General features: G+C 43.9%; 3 protein-coding genes across 13 annotated transcripts in view; all 3 read left to right on the forward strand.

Moving 5' to 3' along the window:
* Positions 1-5597, forward strand: part of plxnb1b (plexin b1b) — a 97223-nt gene extending 91626 nt beyond the window's left edge. The window contains exons 34-40 of the mRNA XM_010745052.3: positions 131-297; positions 470-630; positions 723-870; positions 1109-1173; positions 1742-1817; positions 1907-1981; positions 2871-5597. Of these exons, the coding sequence (XP_010743354.1) occupies positions 131-297; positions 470-630; positions 723-870; positions 1109-1173; positions 1742-1817; positions 1907-1981; positions 2871-2975 (797 nt within the window). The 3' untranslated portion in view covers positions 2976-5597. The remainder of the gene's footprint in view (positions 1-130; positions 298-469; positions 631-722; positions 871-1108; positions 1174-1741; positions 1818-1906; positions 1982-2870) is intronic.
* Positions 5598-5800: 203 nt separating this feature from the next.
* si:dkey-19e4.5 (UBA_like_SF and PTH2 domain-containing protein) lies at positions 5801-10607 on the forward strand. Its single transcript, XM_010745051.3, has 7 exons — positions 5801-6154; positions 6812-6925; positions 7653-7724; positions 7836-7910; positions 8277-8374; positions 8911-9025; positions 9179-10607. The coding sequence occupies exons 2-7, from the start codon at positions 6818-6820 to the stop codon at positions 9263-9265; spliced, it is 555 nt and encodes a 184-aa protein (XP_010743353.1). The 5' UTR covers positions 5801-6154; positions 6812-6817; the 3' UTR covers positions 9266-10607.
* Positions 10608-12274: 1667 nt separating this feature from the next.
* Positions 12275-21823, forward strand: part of setd5 (SET domain containing 5) — a 28865-nt gene continuing 19316 nt past the window's right edge. For 4 of the 11 annotated variants that reach the window (XM_019269184.2, XM_027275960.1, XM_027275959.1 and 1 more), the window contains exon 1: positions 12285-12868. The gene's annotated coding sequence lies outside the window, so the exon portion shown is untranslated. Of the gene's footprint in view, positions 12869-21823 lie in introns of all 11 variants that reach the window. The other 7 variants (XM_027275958.1, XM_019269181.2, XM_027275962.1 and 4 more) reach the window with 5 other exon arrangements.

Here is a 21823-nt window from a genome sequence, read left to right on the forward strand (position 1 = left end):
TATAGTCAGTCAATCTCCAAATTTGCACCATTGTTTCTGACAAGTGAAACGTGTTGATGATGAGCTCATGTTTATGTGGCACTGAAGCGTTCTGCCAAATAAAGCTGTGAAACACTGAAACACTGTGCAGAGACTCCGATGCTGGAGGACGCAGATGAAGGCGGAGTAAGGCTGTGGCATCTGGTGAAAGCCAGCGAAGAGCCCGAGCTGCCCAAACACCGCAGAGGGAGCCTGAGGGAGAGAGAGAGGGCCAAGGCCATCCCAGAGATCTACCTGACCCGCCTGCTGTCCATGAAGGTAAACACACACACACACACACACACAAGCTGGCTTTCCATACAGCTGTCAAACTGGTTTCTTTTTAGAATACTTCATAAAGTTTGAAAATGTTCAGCTGTATGAATTTGGTTCATGATAATTCACATGGGAATCTCTTTGACTCTCCTTCTTCCTCCTGCTTGTCCTCTAGGGGACGCTGCAGAAGTTCGTGGACGATCTATTCACAGTAATCCTCAGCACCAGCCGTCCCGTCCCACTGGCCGTCAAATACTTCTTTGACCTGCTGGACGACCAGGCGGGACAACACGGCATCTCTGACCCAGAGACGATACACATCTGGAAGACCAACAGGTACTGTGTAGACCAGAGCATTAAGAGACCTGGAAAGAAAAGCAGCTGCAGGTCAGTTGTTTATAATTGTAGCGTCTCCTCTGTTTCTCCAGTCTGCCTCTGCGTTTCTGGATCAACATTGTGAAGAACCCTCAGTTCATCTTTGACGTCCAGGCGTCGGACCATGTGGACGCCGTGCTCTCTGTCATCTCGCAGACCTTCATGGACTCCTGCACCATCGCTGAGCACAAGCTGGGGCGGGTGAGGCAGCATGTAGAATAAAAGAGAGGGCTGATTTAAAATCCATTATATATGTATTTTTAAATGTTGAATAGTTTCTTGTGGTTTTCAGTCGGATGTTTTTGTCCAGTCGTAACTGACATTGACCAGGTTGAAAGGTTTTTCCACATACAAGAACAGATAAGGCTGTCAAGTGTAAGGTGGTGTCACTCACAGACGGAGCTGAAGCTGTCCCTTCTTCTCTTTTGTTCCTGAGCAGGACTCTCCCATCAACAAGCTCCTGTATGCCAGAGACATCCCACGCTATAAGCAGATGGTAGAAAGGTGGGCTCAAACTTCAATTTCACACCAACAAAACAGTGATGAAGAGTGATCTCTGCATCATAAATAAAATGTAATGATTGTATCAGAAACACGATAGTAGTATGTACACAGACTTAATTTAAATATCAAATTTGTCCACATTAAAATGCTGTTTGTGCATCATAGGCTCTTGCTAATGATAGTCTGAGGTAAGAAATATCCCAAAACCCTGAAGCCAGTGAATACTTTTCAGTATTTCCAGTCAGGGCTGCCAGTCTGTGTGCTGAATATGGGTCAGGTGCCAATGAGATGTCCTGTCTTATATTTATCAAATAATCTTTTATGAAATTTCAAATGTCTGTACTGATCTTTTTTTTTCAAAGCAGCAGTAACAGTCTAGTCCTAGACCATTTCTATCCGTCACTGACGTAGGCAAATATTTCTGGGAGTTTAGTTTATGATAGATACATGACACGTGTTGCAGCACTCCATGTCCAAGGTCTTTAAAATCGGACCCTTTAGAAGCAGACCTGTATTGATGCAGTCTCTAATCTCAGTGTGAAGCTGATCCTGACTCTCATGGTTTCAGGTACTATGCTGACATCAGACAGACCATCTCAGCCAGTGACCAGGAGATGAACTCTGCTCTGGCTGAACTGTCCAGGGTGAGTGCAGACACTGCTCAGAGCTCACAGTACAGACACACAGAGGACACTGACGCTGAGGTTCACTCATCTGATGCTTTGTGTTTCAGAACTACTCTGGAGAGCTCAACTACCTGGTCGCACTGCACGAGCTGTACAAGTACATCAACAAATACTACGACCAGGTGTGTTTACCCGTCAGTCTGACGCCACGCGGAACCATGGCACAATATAAAGATGTGATGATCTGAGTCTTTTGGTGTTTGCTTGCTTTAAGAATTAATTTGTGTATCCAGTAAATTCAGGAGGTCAGTGTGCGTCCAGAAGTCTGAGACAGCTCATCAAGATACTTGATGAATGTCCATGATTTTCAGAATATCTTCTTCCTATCTTTGCCAGTATTGGCCCACGTTACTCATGGCATGCAATAACATGGAGTCCACCTGATGACTTATGTTATCCCAGCATGATTTGACAAAGTTCCAAAGAGCCTCCTGTTCTCCACAGGACTTTGCAGTTAATTCAGAATGCTGCTGCACGTGTTTTGACAGGAACCAAGATCAGAGATCACATCTCTCCCATTTTGGCTTCTTTGCATTGGCTACCTGTTAAATCTATTATAGAATTTTAAATTCTGGGTTCGGGAGGCAGACACGGTCAACACCTTTAAGAGTAAACTTTCCTTTTTGATAGAGCTTATAGTTAGGGTGTGATGTGGAGCCTGCATTAACATTACTGTTTATTTTTAAGATCAGGACTCTAGGCTGCCAATCATTGCGGATGTTGTCACAGTGGGAACAGCTCCACTGTTACCGACCATGATGAAGTTGTCAGATTTTCACAACCAAGATGAATGTATTGTGACTTGTGTACTACTTTATGAGACTTCAAACACATCATCTTCATCAAATCTTCCTTTCATTAAAACTATGTCCAACCTCACTCTATAACTTGGATGCTGAAGGGTAGAACAATTCAAGGAAGCACACGTTTTTATCAATTTCAGCAACAATAACTCTTCTTTGTGTCTCTGTCATCTCTCCATCTGTCTCTGTGCCGTCTTCTTCTCATCAGATCATCACAGCGCTGGAGGAGGACACCACAGCCCAGAAGATGCAGCTCGGCTACAGACTGCAGCAGATCGCAGCCGCCGTGGAGAACAAAGTCACTGACTTGTGACAGAGAAAACACCCACCAGAGCCGTGGCACGCAGAGTGGGAGGGGGATAAAGAGACTTGTGTCCTGTAGGGTTGAACTGAAGACCAGGACAGCAACAAGACAGACGAATAAGGACAATAATGATGAGAAGATTCAGGATGCATGGTGACACTCTGAAGCCCTGAGCTCTGTGCAGGAGCAGGACAGCACATGGAGCCCAGACAAAACTGGACAAAGAGTCAGCAGTCAGGCCTGCTGCCCCTCCCAAAACTTATTGAAGAGACATTTGGAGGAAAAATAGTTTTCTCTTTACAGAATACGTGCTGGACTTCAGACACAGTCAGGTCATCTGATCTGATCTAGTCTGATCTGATAGAAGAGACTACAGGGGGTTTTATGTCGCTGTTTTCCCTCTGGAGTGAATTTTATGAAGTGGTACCTCTTATGCCTTGTGTGTTTGTCACTGCTGTACGGTCAGAACTTATTTCTTTGTGTGTACGGTGATTTGTGTGTGTGTGTGTGTGTGCGCGCGCGCCCTGGTTGTCAATCTACATGTATTTTCACATTTCTAGTATAAAGTATTGAAGTAACTGGTTCTTATCTTTTCGATGTTACAGTCGGCAGTATTCACTTTAAGTAGAATGGTCACAGCATTGTTTATCCTCTTCACTTCAAGCTAACTGCTGAGAGTCTAACAAGTCACTGCCACTCTACCTCAGCCTGCTGCGCTGCATCCAACGCTCTGTTCATTTCCTCTGTCATGTTGTTGACCAAACACCAACACTACTGTGCACATTTCAACCAGCTGCAACTACCAGTACAGCAGCATTCTGCCCTCATGCACATATACAGTGTAACAGCTGCTGCAACAGTATACACACACACACACACAGCAAACATTTCAGACTTTTCTATTCATAATTTTCTTTCCTTTGTGTGAGATTGGAAATGAGAATGTGCTCGTTGGAGAATTTTAAGGTACTTAAACTGCGACTGAGTGACAGTTTTTAGATTCTTGCTTTTATACTTCTAAATGTGGATGTTTGTGTAGTGTACAAGTCACTGGAAAGATGTTAGAGGACAAACAAACTCCTTCCATAAACAAACTCATATTAATGAAGTTAGTCTGCACCACAGTTTTTCTTGAGTCAGTCCTGTTTCTTGTATATTTTAACATTCCTTTTAGGTTTTGAACAATGTTTTAAATCATGGGTCACGTTCTTCCACTGCAGACCGATGTAACGGTACATGTTGAAATGTGTCTGTATTGACGCAGTAGTTAATATCCAGTTCTTGTATCGAACACTGTGGCACTGCTTCATGTGCTGTCCATCTGTGTGGCGTTTTGTTCTGTCAGTTGATGCAGGTTGTGTATTGATTATACTACTACCGGTTCAGTAGGTATGTTTGATCTTGATATCTGCTGATGTTCTTATTTAAATGACAAAGACTGAGACGGCTTCTGAGGAGTCAGTGGGGCTGGGTGTGGTTCAACTTTAATGTCAATAAAATGTCAAACTCTGTTTCCCCTTTTAAAGGTCCAGTGTGTCACATTTAGGAGGCTCTATTTACAGAATATATTTTTCATAACTATGTTTTCATTAGTGTATGATCACCTGAAAATAAGAATCATTCTGTTTGTTACCTTAGTATCTTCACCACCATGTTGAACTCATGTCATGTTTCTACAGTAGGCCAGAACAGACAAAACACTGACTCTACAAAGGAACTTTTGGGTTTTTCACCACTGGAGTTGCTAGGAAGGGCATGGTGGTGCGAGGGGGTGCAATCAGCAACACTAGATCCCACTAAATCCTCCACACTGGACCTTTTTAAATTGTTTCCAACAGCACTGCCTTTCTGTTTGGGTTTGGGGTTTAATTCAGGTTAATATTGAGGACGGGGTTATTCCAGAGATAACTGGCCGGGCTCAGGTGACCATCAAGAAACACAAATCATCAGTGAAACAGAATTTGACACAACACCTCTACCAAAAGTTTGAGTACCAAACTAATTCAGTTGTTCAGTATCTTACTTTGCAAAACATACACATTTTCAACATCACATAATATCTATAATAAGAAGGCACGACTGAGAATCTGCCAGCTTCTGTGCATAAACTGTTTGTTAATGTACTATAGACACAGGTTAGTCATAACATTCGATACCCAGCCATGCCCACCAGACATCAGTCACAGTGAAATGGATTCAAACTGTCTCCTGTCTGTCCCCCCTTGATCAGTGTTCCGTGTGTGTGTGTCAGTTGAGCCTAAAGTGTGTCATTCCCACGTCCATCCAGGCTCAGCATGACTCAGTGTAGGGCTTAACACACACAAGCAACTAATGAGTCACATGAACGCGTGGTTTGTTCTGTCGTACACTGTCGGGTCAGATGGGGGTGAAAGCTCAGTGATGATGAAGACAAAGCCATCTGAGGGAAAACTTTAACTGTTATTAGGCTGTATAAATTTGGCAATGTAGAGCAGGCTCTGCAAAGAGCAGTTTTTAAGGACGTCTCTTATTTTGTGTGTTAATATCATTGTACATACTGATTTCAAATGTAACTGTAGTGATTTAACCTGTTTAATAAGAGAGAGTGTAACTTCTCACACATGCTGATGTAATAAAGTATTCTTAAAATGATGAGTCATTCTTTTTCTTCCACAAACATAACATTGATATACAAGATGTCCATATGTGATTATGTGTGCATAAGTAACACATCTGTATCTTCTAGTGTGGAACTGGCCTGTACATGGTTTATTGTGACGTGGGATGAAGGTAGAGATGAAGTACAGCATATCCTTACGAAGGGTGATATCATCATCATCATCATCATCATCATCATCATCATCATGTGATAACGAGTTATTAAACACAGCGTATTGTTCACCAGCCGACATATTTACGTTTATGGAGTAGCGTTGTTACACGTACTGTGTGCACGCACATTATTAATATCAGCGGAGAATCTGTAACACCGCCAACACTGAGAGTGACTCGACCAGAAGCAGCACCGTGTGCCAACAAGCGGACGGGTCCAAAATGGAGTAACGCTGAACACGGCGCAGTGTGGACTCTCTGAATGTAACTCAGCATTCAAACACAAAGTGCTCGGTCGCAGGTGAACGTTGCAGACGTGTAGAGGACGCGGGAAGTCGCTGCTGTTGTTTCTTCTGTCGAGCTAGCTGCGCTAAACAGTAAGTAACGTACTGACAGACTGAAGCTAGCCCGGCTCGTTGTAGCGGCTAGTGCTAAGGCTAGCATCGGTTACCGTGTTAATGGCAGCGGTTAAACTAGAAATGTCACTTTAACTAACCAGCAACATATCATTAACATTAATGTAATGTATGAGACGTGTTCTTACTGGGACGGCTGTACCGTCTAAACAGAAGCTAGCTGTGCTGAGGCTAGCTGCATTGTCGTCGATGCTAATTTGAATAAAGCTAACGTTAGCGTGTTTGAGCTGCGTAGAGCTAGCACTGAGCTAACTCAGATAAACGCTGTGTGTCTGACACATGACGTGTTTTCTTAGTGTTGTTAGGATATGGTTATTGTTTAGTTCTCATCATAACCTTAGAAGCATATGACAAAATCCCATTTGGTTGAATGTTGAGCACGGCCTCGTTCAGGTTCAAACACACTGACAGATGATCTGTAGATGACTCGAGGAAAAATGCAGTTACCGCCTCAGTCTCTCGTGTTGCCGTGTGGTGTCTGTGCTGTTAACACCTGTGTAGTGGACCTGAGATATATTCGTCATTTTGAATATAATGTGGTTCATGTAGTAGACAGTGGTGTTGGGTGTGATCTGTGCCGTGCAGGCTGTTCACTGCTGCTGTTTTCTCTGCTTGCAGTCGAGGATGGAGCCATCCGAGCAGTCAGGCCCAGACTCCGGCTCTCAGGACGTCAACCCTGTGTTCCTGCAGCAGCTCAGGGAGCTGGACATCCCAGAGGAGGCGGCCAAACAGGTGGGGCACGTACAAGACACGTTTTCATCAACATCCAGTGATGGCTCTAACTGGGAGTGCTTCTTTTCTCTGTGCTTATTATACTGTATGTGACAGTGGAACCTATCATCTTAAGTTGAATGTTCCCGTCACTGACCTTCAGTAATACATACTGTATCATGTCAACACTGCACTGCTGCTACATAGAGAATGTCACCTCATTTGAATGATTTTCAAATACATTTTAATAGATTAGATTAGATATACTTTATACTATACTTTGTACTTGTTACAGCAGCAGAGGAAAGCGTAGCATACACTACAGACTTAGAAAAAAGTAGACAAGGCAAAAAAAAAAAAAAAAAAAACACACAATAAACAGACACAAATATCTATAACCTACACAATAAACATGAAAAACAATCAACCTTCAAAACAGTACTGAGGATAACATGACATAATATTATATATAAATAAATAAAGAAAAACTATAACATAGCACACTCTTACAGCTGTAGAATATTGAGGTAATGTCCAGACATTGTCTATGCTGTGTGTAGTCTCCTAGTTTCCACCAGGGTTGACTTAGCTGAACCAGGTCGTAGCAAGGCTTTACATTCATATTCAGGATCAGACATTGTGTGATTTATTGCAGTTTAGTTTATTACTTGTCAGTCAGAAGTCATTGCTGTCCTATAATTCACCACTTTGTTCTCTGACCTTTTTCACTGTCACTCTCACCTTACAGGCACTTTTGCACACTCGGAACGTGTCTGCAGAGGAGGCGGCCATGTACTACTTCAACAAGCTGGAGAATGAGGTGCCCATAAGCTAGCCTTAGTCCCCACAGGTACACCTTGGTCCATTAGACCTTGTGGAGTTTGTCCAAAGCCAAGTCTCAGTGTCTCTTCTTGTCTGCTCTGACCCTCAGGAGGAGGGAGACGATGACCTCATGTTCAAGATGGTGTTTGTGGTCAACATGGACCTTGCTATGGGTGTTGGAAAGGTAAATCCGTTCTAAAGAAAATGTTTACCTAATATTTAACAACAGCTTAGTCATGGTTTGCTGTCACATTGACAAGAGAATCAAAGGGAAAGCTTTTGAGCTGAGCTCCCCGCTGTGTTTAAAACCTGTGATCTCATGTTTTACAGTGATATAAAGCTGCTGTTTGTTGTGTTATTTCCCAGAGCCTGACTTTAATTTGCATTAGTCTGCCCATCATTAACACCTACCAGGTCCAGTGTTATTTTTAGGTGGACTTTGCATTCTAATAGAAAAATAAATCCATGTTCATGCAGTTCTCTTTTCTCAGGTTCAGTGTGTAAACCTGTACAGGTGTGTAGGTGTGAACTCAATGCTGTGTTTGTTCAGGTGGCAGCCCAGGTTGGCCACGCTGCTGTGGGTTTGTACCAGGCTCTGCAGGAGAAGAACAGCTGGAGAGAGATGGCCTGGAAGTGGGACCACGGCGGGTACGACCAGCACAGTATAGTACATAGTTAATGTTCAGGTCATGTGAACCGCACTTTAACAAGAAATAATTAAAGCACCTATACCGTACACCTTTAACTGGATGTGAAGATTTTTACCATTTCATGCTTAAAAAATCCAGATGGAAGGTTTTAGTGTCCATAACTAAATCTATATTGACATCTTTCACATCAGTTTTCATTTCATCATCAGGAGAAGCAAGCATGTTGTAGTGCTGCAGAAATCCAGCAGCGTTCACACAATGCTGTACTGTCATTGTTTAGAGGGTTTGTTTCAACACTCCTTACCAAGAGTCTCTTGAATTTAAAAAGAAAATGTAATCCTTCAGCTGTGTCAGGGTGGCTGTGCTGCTTCTGTGTCTTTTCTTTTCCACTTATTGCTCCACTGCCTGTGCGGAGTGCTCCACACTCCACACTTGGTTCTCATGGTTTGCTTTGCACAATCACTCAGCATGTATTAAATTGTTGAATAATCAAGTCATTACAGTTAACTGTGTGTGTGTGTGTTGCTGATAAAGAGCCAAGAAGGTGGTGGTCCAAGGCACTAACGTGGCTCATCTACTGGAGCTGCAGGCCCTGGCCATGAGCCTCAGCCTGCCCACTTACCTGGTCCAGGATGCAGGGCTCACCCAGGTGACAGACAGAAACCATTTACTCAAAGCTGTTTGTCTGTAAATGTGTTTTGGAGGTTCCGGTAGTCATTCCCAAAATATTTTCAGTCTCTGTTGCAGTGTGTTGACGTGAAGACATTTTTAATCTGAGCACCACCCCTCTTGTCTTTGGTAGGTGGAGGCTGGGTCCCGCACTGTCCTGGCCATCATGGGTGAGGAGGAGATGGTGAACAATGTCACTGGGAGTCTGAAGCTGCTCTGAGGGGCTCAAACCCACTGTCCGGGAGGCATGGCTCTGCAGTGCCACAGTGCAACCAGCAGAGGGCAGCATTTCCCAGTGGCAGGGAGAGTCTTGGCATGCAAGAGTGTACCAATCTTTAAAAAAGACCTAAAGAACAGGGGGAACGTCCCAACACCAGAAAACAAACACTCTCAGCCATTTGTTTCCCTTTCATTCTTTGTCGCCGCTTGGTCGGCCGTTGAGAGCAGGAGGGGAGAGAGACCGGTTCTTCACAGGAGAACAAGATGAAGGCAGTCTTTTTCTGGTGACCTTTCTCTTTTTTAAACGGGCCACCTACTTAGGAGTCTTATTAGAATCTTAATCAGTTTTCAAACACATCTAGTTTGTTGTCCAGTTTTCAGATATGGCAGAGTCAAATTAAGTTTTTATTTTCTTTTGTTTTTTGTGGTTGACCAATATTGTAACTGCTTATTCAAGGGGCTGTGTACTGTAGCCTATGACATAATGTAATTAATGACACCCACAGCAGATGTGCTATTTCCCTGTTGGATCCACTACTCCTGAATGAAGGGTAACTTATTACCTGATAATATGTGAGCACTCATTTTTGACATATAAATAAGTTTGTGTCTGTATGCAAATATCCTCCCAAAGATCCCTCTCCTTTAGACTTAATAGCATTACTTATTATTGATAAATGGCTATATTTTGTATACATATGCCTGTTAGGGCCATATACTGTATAATCTGTGGTGTGCCATCCTTAACAGTATGCACAGTTACTGGACTTTATTGTATTGTATTTTTTTCTTTATGCAAAAGGTGGAAAATGAGTTCCAGTTTTTGGATTTGTTGCTAGACTTTGATGGTGGATGAGAAGTTCTGTGGAGCCAAAATGTCATGTAGTGAAGGTCTGTAACTACGCACACTGACTGCCTGTTATTGAGTTTACAGTGATGAAGTTCCAGCTTGGACAGAGATGATCATGTGTACGACAGTTGTATTTGGGACTTGGAGGATAGTCTTGCACACTAATAATCTTAATACACAGAATGATGTGTGAGCTGTTGTGTGTTTTTTCTCACTAACAAATATCTGTGGCCATGGGCTGCCCCTCCCACAATTCTTAGCTTCATGTCAAAGATTTTATTTGTAACAGAAATCTTAAAAAAAAAAAAAAAAAAAAAAAGGCGGTGTCATGCATGCAATATGAAATGTATATTTGAACAGACCACTGGAATCCCAAAGGTGTGTCAATTTTAGTAACATGTCCACACTTTGATACCTCCTGTGTTATACAGTCATTTGTGTGAGTGCTTCAAGACTACGGAGACGATTAAAATGGCTCCAGATTAAATAACAAGCGGCTTGAATTGTATTTTTACCTTCCACACTGAAACATCCAGGCCTGTGCATATGAAGAGAGCTCTGCTGGGGCTGTGGCAGTGAGCAGAGTGGGGGAGGGTTGGACACAGCCATGTTGCAGTGCGTGCTTTGGCCCGGCCATATGACATTGCTGTTTCACCGCAGTAACAATGGCAGTATTGTTAAATATGGCCACTGCCTAGCATGGCTGTCCGGCCTGTATATTGTCCTTCAATTATTAACCCCGTGACGTGCTCGGAAATTATTCTGGTCGTGTTTATAGAGGCCGACAAACATGGAAGAGCACAGGAAAGGGACGGGGAGGCGGATAATTGACGTTACCTCCAGAAACTATATGTACATACTAGTGACATTTCAAGTATAGCCCGTACATAAACATGAGTCTGCTCACTGTTACCTAGCGTGAGCTGTAATTTAACAGGCTATTAAAAAGGTTTTCGACACCTATGGCGAGTGAAGTTTACCTGCGTGTTCTGATTCATGTGTGTAATGGAGGCTCCAGAACACACCGTCCTATGAGTGTTATGTGAGGGGGAAGTCTCATAGAATAAGTGTCAGTAAGGAGAATGACGTTATATCATCACTGCTTTGTTCGGCCTAAATCCTCATCACGTTCACCATGTTTCCTAACTGTGCTTCACGAAGCCTGAGTCTGAGAGACTAAATGTTAATGTCCCCACAGCCGTATTGACACTTTTTTTAAAATTATTATTCTGCTGTCTACATTCATCGCTCGTCAGACCTCTGCAACAAATGACGTTGGCATTTATCGCCACAGCCAATCAAAGTCGCGCCCCCAAGTCTTATGACACGACATGAAACCAATTACGTTATCGTCACTATGTTTCTAAATATCACAAAAGTATCCTTTATTTACTTTAATGTCATAAAATAACATCTCCTCCATGTGTGGCAGGTCAGGGAAATAATTAGCAATGACGAAATAAGGGCTGCGTCTCAATTTAGTTTTCTGTAACGGCTAACGTCACAGGAAAAGTTGGTGTGCTCGCCGGTTCCTCCGGTACAACTCCGTGCTTCAATTAGTTTTATTGAGCCGCTGCTGATGGAGGTATTTTCGTTTGTCATTTTTCTGTGGGAAGAGGCTGGTTTCGGCAGCGGGAATAAAAGTAGGAGGGACCAGTGATAATTAGATGCAGCCCAGGAGCACTGGTCGATTTCTCTGCCCAGCCCCTTACCAGATGCTACCGGAGCGACACCTCACACTCCATTCATCTGACATACCGGTAGGTGGGGCTGACCCAGTGGGCTAACCCTGCCTCTGGTGTCCCTGGAACTGGGCCCCAGAGACCCCGTGTAGCTAACGCTTGCTACTATGTATTGGAATGAGAGCTCCTTCCACGTTAGATTGATGAGTGTGACTCTCAAATAAAAAAACATTAATCCCACTAACGCATTGAAATTAATTCCATGGCATTTGCATTTAATAACGAGCATTTCCCGAAACTTTGAAGTACAAGTCCTCTGCTGGGTGTCAGATGTCTGTCTCCCGAATCCAGCCACTCGTTCTCCGGCTCGTGCACCGCCAGTACACACACATCAAAATGGAACTGAATTTTCGCACCCCTCCTCAGAGCAGTGCCCGCCCCGTTTTACGTAGTTGACGGAAAAAAAAATAATCTACGTTGTAATTTACCAAAGATTTACATGTATAGCTCGTGTGTAACATGAGTGACATCTTCCCGTCGAATCATTGGCAAGAGGCGGGACGTCACAGCAAGGGCCGCCCAAGGAGAGAGAGCCCCTGCACGGTCGCCCTGGGAAACCCCGTGGCGTGGTTGTGTGTCAGTTTCGCTGGGACCCGCGGTCGATGCCGGTGAGGAGGGGGATGGGCGCCTCGGCGAATGTAAGGACCCGAGACAGAATCAGAGCCCTGTATCACATACAGCAGCATATACCCCATTATAAATAGCGACTGTAAATATTCAATACACTAAAATAAATGGATTTATTCACCGGGGATCTATAATAGACACTCAATGGATGGAGTGCACCTGAACAGGACAGGGAATTTAACTTTCCGCCTATGCGTGGGAGACACTGAGAAGTTTGTTTCCTACCCCTGGAGAGGGAGCTACTTTTAAGGGCAAAGGATACAGGAGACTCCGAGGCCGGCCTACAGGCCTACTGGTCTGGTTGGATTTGATGTTGGGATACTCTAAGGACTTCCTACTCTTCTTGAATTTGCCTCGCTTGTACAAGTTTGGAATGCCTCTTTAGGTAAGTACTTTAAATCTGTGCCTAATGGTAATATCAGCCCACAGAGATGCAGGTAGCAACATAAATACATAACAGTCACGTACTGACCATGTTTTCAGTCAACCCAACATAGCCATGAAGCTAACCAACTTAGCTAGCTAACTCCTTAGCGTCCACTGTAGTTTATTAGAACAAGTTGGTTGCTCTCACTGTGTTTCCACTTTGAAGCGCCTCGCTCGGCTGCTTAAAAAGCTCCCCATGTTGGTGCTGTGTCTTGTGTGCTTGCTCTTGGCTGTGTGTGAACTGATCTTCCATGGCTGTTTGATCAGCTCCTCGTGTTGTTTTTGATAGCTAGCTTGTTAATTAATCTGGGGATCCTCCACATTACTAGTTATATAATAGCCAGTGTTATAATGGCATTAATTGTCCTTAAAAGAGCTTAAGCAATAACATTCGGCAAGTTTTCAGGAGTTTGACTTGTGTAACGTTTAGTCCATTGATGCAGCCTCAGTTCAGAGGTTTTTCTCAGTTTTCATAGCCGGGATGAACACTTGGCTGTCGTTATACCGTTTACGTTACATCAACAACGACATGAATCATGTTTTATCCCAACTAAGCTGGAAATGAAATCGTTTTAAAGCGTTATTACACAAATCTTGTTTTGTTGAGCAAGTTTATATAGTGTGTTCGTACAGAGGCTTAACACGGCCAGAACAAAATCGGCAGCACAGTATAGATACTTTATTTGAGTTTGTTGCACACTTGTTATCGAGTGCTGAATAGATCTGCACCCCGTGTGCTGGGCTCGGAAGTTCACAATCACACCGCCTAAGGTAAATGTGCAAACTTGTTGTATTAGAACCAACGACAACCTTTTCACGTTGTTCTTTTGACAGCAACGTGTTCAATGTTGTCCCGGGACCGCGAAACTGTCGAATTTTCGGAAAGTTGTCCCTGACACAACTTGCAATTTGATCATTTTATTGGCGATCCGTGTTAGCCGAGCAACCAGCTGCTGTGTTGGTTAGCAGACGAGCCGTAGGCAACAATTGCTACACTAGCCGTTTAGCTAACTTTTTGGATGTTTTCCAGTTGATTGTGTCCTTATTGTGAACCAGTGCTTTACAGCACACACACTCTGAGCCCGTCGCAGTGTGTACACCCGAACACCTATTTGTGTAGTGAGCACATTGTTGTTTTGTTGTGGATTTCTGCACTAATAGCTTCAGTTTGGTGGGAATGTGGTGTCTGCATCACGGTGCTGTTTGGCTACATCACGTCAATGCATTCGTCTTTGGCAACATTCCTAACTTCGCTCCTCAGGCGTGTGAATCCAGCTAAAAGCTCGGCTGTGTTTTCTCTATTTGTGCTTGTTATATCCCCCCGTGTGTGTGGGAGCCAGCAATCAGAAAACCAGATCTGTTGGGTAGTGACTTGCTGTTCTTCACCTCCCCCACCTACCAACCCCCAGCCTCGGTGGCGGTTCGGAGAAATGGGTGGTATTTTGGAGGGGAGCTCTTGTTTCCTTTTTTAGCCTCCATTTTTGATTTCAAAGTGCGAGTAGCATTGTTGAGCCTGAACGTTCGCGATCACAAGTTTCGACCAAGTTGAGCCGTCGTAGCTGCTCTGTCTGTAAAGCCCAGCGCCCAGTCTGTTCTTAGCTGTGCGAGTAGTCTTCATGTTGGGCTGAATTCATGAATCAAAACCCAGTCTCAGGATCAGGGGCTGCCCTGTCATTCTCACAGTGTAGCTGATCATCATTTTACACAACACACGGAAAACTGTGAGCTAGCTAGTGAGTGATGAAATAGCGCCTTTCCCATCGAGTAGTTTGTGTGTTTTTTTTTTTTTTTATAATTTATTTATTTATGTATTAGGACCCCGCGTTTCCCCGAGCACAAATGGCTGCCCTAACCGTCGCCTGAGTAGCCGTGCTCCACTCAGCTGCACCACGTAGGCTCTCATTGTGCTGCGCCTGGAGTCTGGAGCAGTGGACACACACACACACACACACACACAGAGAAGACGTTATTTTGCTCTATCGAATGTGGTTAGGTCAATGAATGTGCCTCCGGATGTGTGACTACCTCCCTGCAGTGATATTTTTGTCTGACGTGTCATAAATTTATGTGGTCATACTTTAGCCAGCTTACTCTCTTTTCCTTTTTTTTTAAATCTCAGTGTGGAAATATTAGCAGAGCACAGCGTTTGGTGTCAGAATGAATCAGCCATAGTCATGTTTGATTGTTAGTAAATCCACTTTAGATTTGACAAAGTATGTGTGGTTTCAAGTAACTGTTTTCCTCTCTTCCCCTGAGCCGTTGTCGACCTTGCTTCATGAGTACAAAGATTACACCCATGTCCTGCTGGGCTTGTTCAGCCAGCGCCAAGTATCTGGATTGATCTTGATGCCTGTTGGAAGACAGATTGCAGTGTGCTGAGCCTTGTTTTCATTGGTTGCGACTGACATTCTCTGAATATGTTTCACATCTTTTAATAGACTGTGTGGGCCGCAGCTTACAAACCTAGCCACTTAGAATCATTGGAAACACGAGCCCCTCCAGCACTCCCCCTGACCCTGACGTGCCTTCTTAACTCAACCTGCCACCCTGGGAAAGCATGCCATGTACCGCTCGGACACATTGTTGCTGCTCTGCTGTGAGCTGGCCCACTATGTTGGTTTTCCAGGCCTTACAAGCAGCTTTGTCTTGTGTTTTGGAGTGAGATACATGTGTCTGGGCGTTGAGTTATGACAACTGGTGAAAGAGGACTGCCTTCCAAGAGCAGCACTGTACTTGTGTGTGTGGATCTATCTGCAGGATGTGGACCCTTCTTTCCCAATATGGGCCTCTGAAATGTTGGAGATCTGAGGAATGTGCAGACATTCAAGGTTAGCCTGGCCCAGTTTTCTGTGTCTGTGTCATTCACATTCAAAGAGTAGGAGTAGGTACAAAACAAGAAATGGATGTGGTGGGTGACTTGAAAACATTATCAGAATAGGTGAGCTCTGCTTTCTGGTGAGTCTGATCATGCACCGTACAGAATGTAAACGTGTGTGTGCTTTTACAAGAGGGAGTGAAGCAGGATGTTGGCCCATTTCCAAAAGAATACAGGATTCTGTCTTGGTGCAGACAGAGAGAGAGAGAGAGAGAGAGAGAGAGAGAGAGAGAGAGAAAAGGGGGTGTTGCTGTGAGGAATAGGAATGGGGGGAAAACCCTGTCCTTCTAGCTTTCCATTTACATGCTGATGACACTCTGTATCATTACATAGAGGGCAGGTGTAGCTATTGATATGTTAATAAGGTTTCATGCGTGTTGTGCCTATGTGACCAAGTCAACTGAGCCCATGTTGTGTCTCTGCTCCAGTGTGGGAGCAGAAAGATGAAATTCACATAAGTGAGAAGCAGTCTTGTGTATTTAGTCTTGTCGTTGGAGGGCACTGCATTTAATTAGCAAACAGTGTTTCTCTCTCTCATGAAGGCAGGAGTCTTATATGAAAATGTTTCTATCTTATTTTTTAGCATAGCAAAAAAACAAAGTCGATTTTTAAATATTCTTATCACTTGACATGATTTCTTCTGTTTGACAGCCTGACGTGGGATATGTTGTGCCTTTCCTTTCTGATTTTTGGAGTCCGATGTAGCTCCAGCCCGTCTACCTTTCCCTCTGTGCAGCTTCCCCTCTGCAGCTGCTGTGTGTTGTGTGTCTTGCCGTCTTGCACAACGGGGTTAAAAACAAGTCGCTCTGACGCCTGCCTCATCTGCGCGTTCCTATTGGTGCTGGAGCTCTGGAGCTGCTCCAATGGGGCGCAGCATTTCCTCGGCGCTGGGGGAGCAGTGTTGCAGAGGGCTGTTCTGGTTAATTCTGTTTCGTGCTGAGAAGCAATGCTTCTTGGGAGAATAATGGAGGAGGAGGAGGCTGGGGGAAAAAAACAAGGCTGAAAGGGGGGTGAGGCAGGCAATCTACGTAATCATCTCTCTCTCTCTCTGTCTCTCTCTCTTTCTCCTGTTCTTGTTGTATTGCAGCCTTATGTTTTGTCCTTCATTTCCTTTTCTTTCTCTCACTGTCACGCTGCCTGTCTTATGTTCTCGTGGTACTTGGCTGAGCGCATAGCAGGAAAGAGGCTCACTAATATTCAGAGTTTCTGTCTCCACCTTTTGAACTGCAGGCAGCCATTTTAGGCTCCACCACATTAACCCTCCTCTCTTCTTCTCCTCTCCCACCCTTCCCCTCGGTCCTGCCTGTCTCTTTCTTTCATGTAACGAAGCAGGGCAATAAAGGAGACCAAATATTGGTCAATAATATTTCTTATAATTCAGATTCTTTGTACGAGCTGAAACCAGGATTGCAAAATCCACAAGCACACTTCCAAGAGTGTTTACTCAGAGGGTGTTGTCAGGCAGGGATAGGGAGCAAATAAGGGAAGGAGCAGGGCAGAAGAAAAACAACCAAGGGAGCTTTTGCACCAAAGTCAAGCCACTCGACACCAACCCGCTCACAGCTGCCCTGTTTTTTAATGCACAGCAGCAGTCCTAAAAACAAAAGGGAAACGAATGGTCGGTGCCAGGTTTTTCCTGTTCATAGGCGCCTTGCTCTATCACCTCCAGCAAATGGTTCCTGTTGGGAAAAGTGAGGTGGGTGTTTTTAGTTTTCCTTTTTTGTAAACAGGCTCTGGCCATTTACTCAGGCTTTGAAAACAGGTTTGGTCCTAAAATAGAGCACTGGCTCTCGAACATTTTGGACCTAGATATGTTCCTGCTACTGTTGTTTTCTTGAAATACACCCCCAACACACACACACCCCCTAATTCTGGTTGCCTTTCTCAGTACCTTTTTAAGGTTTGTTGTACTGACTTCATGAACATTAAACCGTCAGAATGGGACAGTGAAAGCCCCACAGCTGGTCAAAATGGCTGCCAGTCCTGTGTTCCTTTCCCCTCCAGTGACACCTTGCAGTCTTGCATCGGCCAGTCTCACATATGTGTTGTGCTGTAAATGTTGTTGCGAGGTGGAGCCAGGGCAAGCCCTCGTGTCGCTCTCAGTCGGCCAAAAGAGGAAATGGAAATGTCATGTAAATGTGTTTGTCATGCAGTGAGATCACGTGGTGAGAGACGGAGGGTGTCTCTGCTTTATGTTATGCCAGAGCATGAGCTTATCTGACAACAAGATGGCTGTTTTGGGCTTCATGTCTCTGCTAGACCACCGCTTGGAAAACATTCCTCCCCACATTTGGGAGTAGACATGGCTCACAGGAAATACTGCCACCGTGAAGATGGACTGTCCTTCTCTCTAAAGCTCTTTAACATGTTAATCTCAATCAGATGCGCAGCAGACAGACCAAGAGTTAGAGCTGGGTTTTGACTTCAGTGCCTGATTTGTTTCATTTCCTTTTTAAGCCTGCTGTTGTCCTGGTTCAGTATTTATGATCATAGTTATTTGATTCCTCGCTTTCTGTTTGACTTCAGAGGAAAAGGAAACAGAAGCAGGGCAGAAAGAGGTAGTCAAGCTCACACGGGCAGCAGTAATTTTGCTCAGCCCTTTGTTTTTTCCTCCTGCAGGTTAGTGAGCCTCAGACAGACAGTGGCTGGCTTGTTTGCCCCGAAACAGATGATTGATTTTGTGTCATGCTGGCCCTGCTGTCGACTGCTCTCTCTCCCCCCACCCCTCTTATAGCACCTACTTGGCCTTTGTTCTCCATTGTGTATCACTCATTCCCGGCCTGGTCCCGGTCCATTCAGGCAGCCAAACATGTGCTGTGTTAATGGCGGGCCATACTTGGCTCCCAGGGTGCTCGACCGCTCACAGGATAACAGTGTTATCTTGTGACGATACATGCAGCCACAGGCCCCTTGGAATATAGTGCACATTTATTACTGTGCTGCCAGATGTTTGCATCATTCCTTTACACCCCCCTCCTCCATCTCCATCTCCATCTCCATCCTGTGCAGACTAAGCTTTGTTATATTTTTGTGCGGCTGCCTGAACACTTGGCCCGTACCTCAGTCTGATCACAGCTTGCTCCAGAAGTGTTTTCAGCTGGCTGGCAGCAGGCAGCTCTCGTGCTTTGTCATTTTGGTAAAGGCCTATGATTGTGCTGCTGTAGTGAGAAATGGTTTGTCCCATTACATCACATAATTGTTTTATTTAGCCTGCTCGAGAGTTTCTGGAAGACAACAGCACAATTTGGATAGGCTGGTGATTGAAGCACTGTTGTAATATCACTGTGTGGGTTTTAGCACTTCTCCTTATTTTAGTCTCTTTCTCTCTTCTGTTGTGCTTAGACTAGTGCGTCACCATGACAATGGAGCCATTCATCATGTTAGAATGTACAAATGAACAACATATGTATATAAATAGCTGTGCTGAAGGCCACATTTTCACATTATCTCACAATGTTCTTGTTATTTAGCTGCATGTTCCCATTAGTGACACATGCAGCAGGCTAGTAGTGAGTGTGCTAGTCTACCGACGTGTGTGTTTTTCCCTCTTTGTGTGATATTGTAAATGTGTTTGGGTGAGTGTGAAATAAGATCTACAACAAGCCTAGCTTTCTCCCTGGCCACATATCCCGTTTGTCTTAAAGCCAGGCCCTATTGATTTGCCTGTTCTTCATCTTCAATTTCCTCCTGCTGTAGCTCAGAGCGCAGCTCGACCTGCGCAGTGCTGGGGAACGGCAGATATTCATATCCTGCCTTGTACAGCAAGCATGTGTGCGGGGGCAGACTGAGGGGGCTGGTGTAATCTCACTGGACTGAATGTGTTGTGGAGGTTGGCGAGGCACAGGTGGACACTGTGCAAGCATGGACATGTTGTTCATACCCCAGTTTTTTTTTTATACATGTTCATCTCTGTGTATGTATGACCCTCCACTTGAAGCTCCATATGTTTAAATAAAAAATCATGACCCTATCACTCTCACATCAACCAATAAGATACAACCCATGCTAATTATTAAACATTTTGATCACAATTGTAATGACTGAATAAAATATGCATGAACACTGCACAATTTCTTTGTGTCTCATAAGTTCAGACTTACAAACAAGGCAGTGTTCTAAAGTACAAACTACAAAATATGCTGTGTGTGTGTGTGTGTGTGTGTGTGTGTGTGTGTGTGTCCACGCTGGGGATTTTTTAGATTTCCAGTTTCTAAATACACACTCTTTTTCAGTGCTTACAAGCAGGATAAACTGCTTCTCATGATGAGTCATGCTAAGTGAGCTGACATCACCCAGTGTTCAAACGAATGCAGTCCCATTTAAAGGAATAGAGCCAGGCTAGCCGTGTACCCTGGTTTCAGTTTTTACGCTAAGCTAAGCTAACCCGTTGTTGGCTGTAACTTCCTGTTTAACACAGACCCAGAGTCATGTCGCTCCTCTTATCTAACCAGTGAGTAACCAGTGGTATTTTTCCAAAAAGTTGAACTATTCATGGTGAGTGTATGATAGTACCTGTCCAGTAAGGTCATTGAGCCACTGATGGAAGCCACTGAAGGACATGTTTCTCTCATAGATCACTGTGATGTTTCCCTTTGGAGACACAGCTCCTCATGCACATGCCAAAAACACTGTTGTTTTTTCAACTCATTTCTGTGTGGCTTTGGCTTTGGTTTTTTGGAGTTGTTGCTTCTCTGGAAAATAAATGTCAGTGATTCTTAAATATTTTAGATTATTCTTTGGTAATCACACAGTTGTGTGTATGTGGCATTGTAAGTTTCATCTGATTCAATAAACTAATATCTGTATAATATGTAACTGATGACCATAGAGCCCCAAATCTCAGACGTTTTTCATCAAAACAATTGCTCCTACTTAAAGTGACTGACTGTTTGTACCTCTCAGTCCCATTCTCCAAATCTAACTTTAGGGCTGGGTACCAAACGTCAACACTTTCACTGGTTTGACTGAATTGCTTCAGTACCAACATATTTCAATTTTCTGTGCTAAATACATGAACTTTGTGCTGCTCGTCATCTAGCCAGTGCGGCTAACCTGTATGTGAAAACAAAGCATGATGTCACTTATAGACCAGGAGGTGGAAACAGAAACACACGTGAAGTTGACTCAGTCAATCCGGATGTTTCTCCTGTTGACATTTCCATTCCCACCATATTTTCAGTCTGTATCTTAATGAACGCACACACGTTAATTAGCTAATGCTAAATGATCCTGTGACGGTTTGGGCCTTTCCTGTTCAAATGTTAAGAAAATGAGCTCATCAGAATTTTCAGTTGACTAGTTTGAATCCTTGTTACTCAGTGCTCCATATGATACTCTGAGAAGCATAGTAAAATAGACATTTTGCACACTTCTGAATCATTAGCAGCATTTTGTGCCACTCGGACTGTATCACTTAGCTGTCATTCTCGCATCTGTCATCTCAGCAGTAAAAGCAAAACATTGCATTGTGAAATTTCTACCAAAAGCAGTGTACATGCTATGGACATTATTGAATAATCTTTTGGAATAAGTCATTAATTTTGACGCAGCCCAGATGCTGTGATTTTATTTTATTTTTTTTTTACAGCAGCTTCTTTGCCTCTCTGTCACTGAGATGCTATTGATTTATGTTGTGTTCCTGAATTCCATTCATATGTAGAGACGATATGTTTTCATGTTGACCTAATTCCATCCACTGTGATGCAGTGTTGTAAATATAATATTGAGTCCATGGGGTGGGCTATTCCTTCACTGCACCGTGTCTGGGAGTGCATGACATGTCTGCGTTTGTTCCCTCAGTATGTTATTTAATCTTTCCAAAACTTGGACTGGATGTGCTGAGCTCTGTTCAGACGAGGTGTGGCATGTGGTGTGATCGTGGATTTGAAATGAAATGTACCTCGGAGACACGATTAGATATTAAAGGATAATCAAACAGCTTATTTTAGCACGCTGCAATGCACATCTGCCAGCGCTTAACAATGTCGGAACTCTAGTGTGCTAAAAAAGAGGGCAGAGGGAGTTATGTGAGGGATGATA

The sequence above is a fragment of the Larimichthys crocea genome, unplaced genomic scaffold (assembly GCF_000972845.2).
Source record: "Larimichthys crocea isolate SSNF unplaced genomic scaffold, L_crocea_2.0 scaffold269, whole genome shotgun sequence".
NCBI classification, from domain to species: Eukaryota; Metazoa; Chordata; class Actinopteri; family Sciaenidae; genus Larimichthys; species Larimichthys crocea.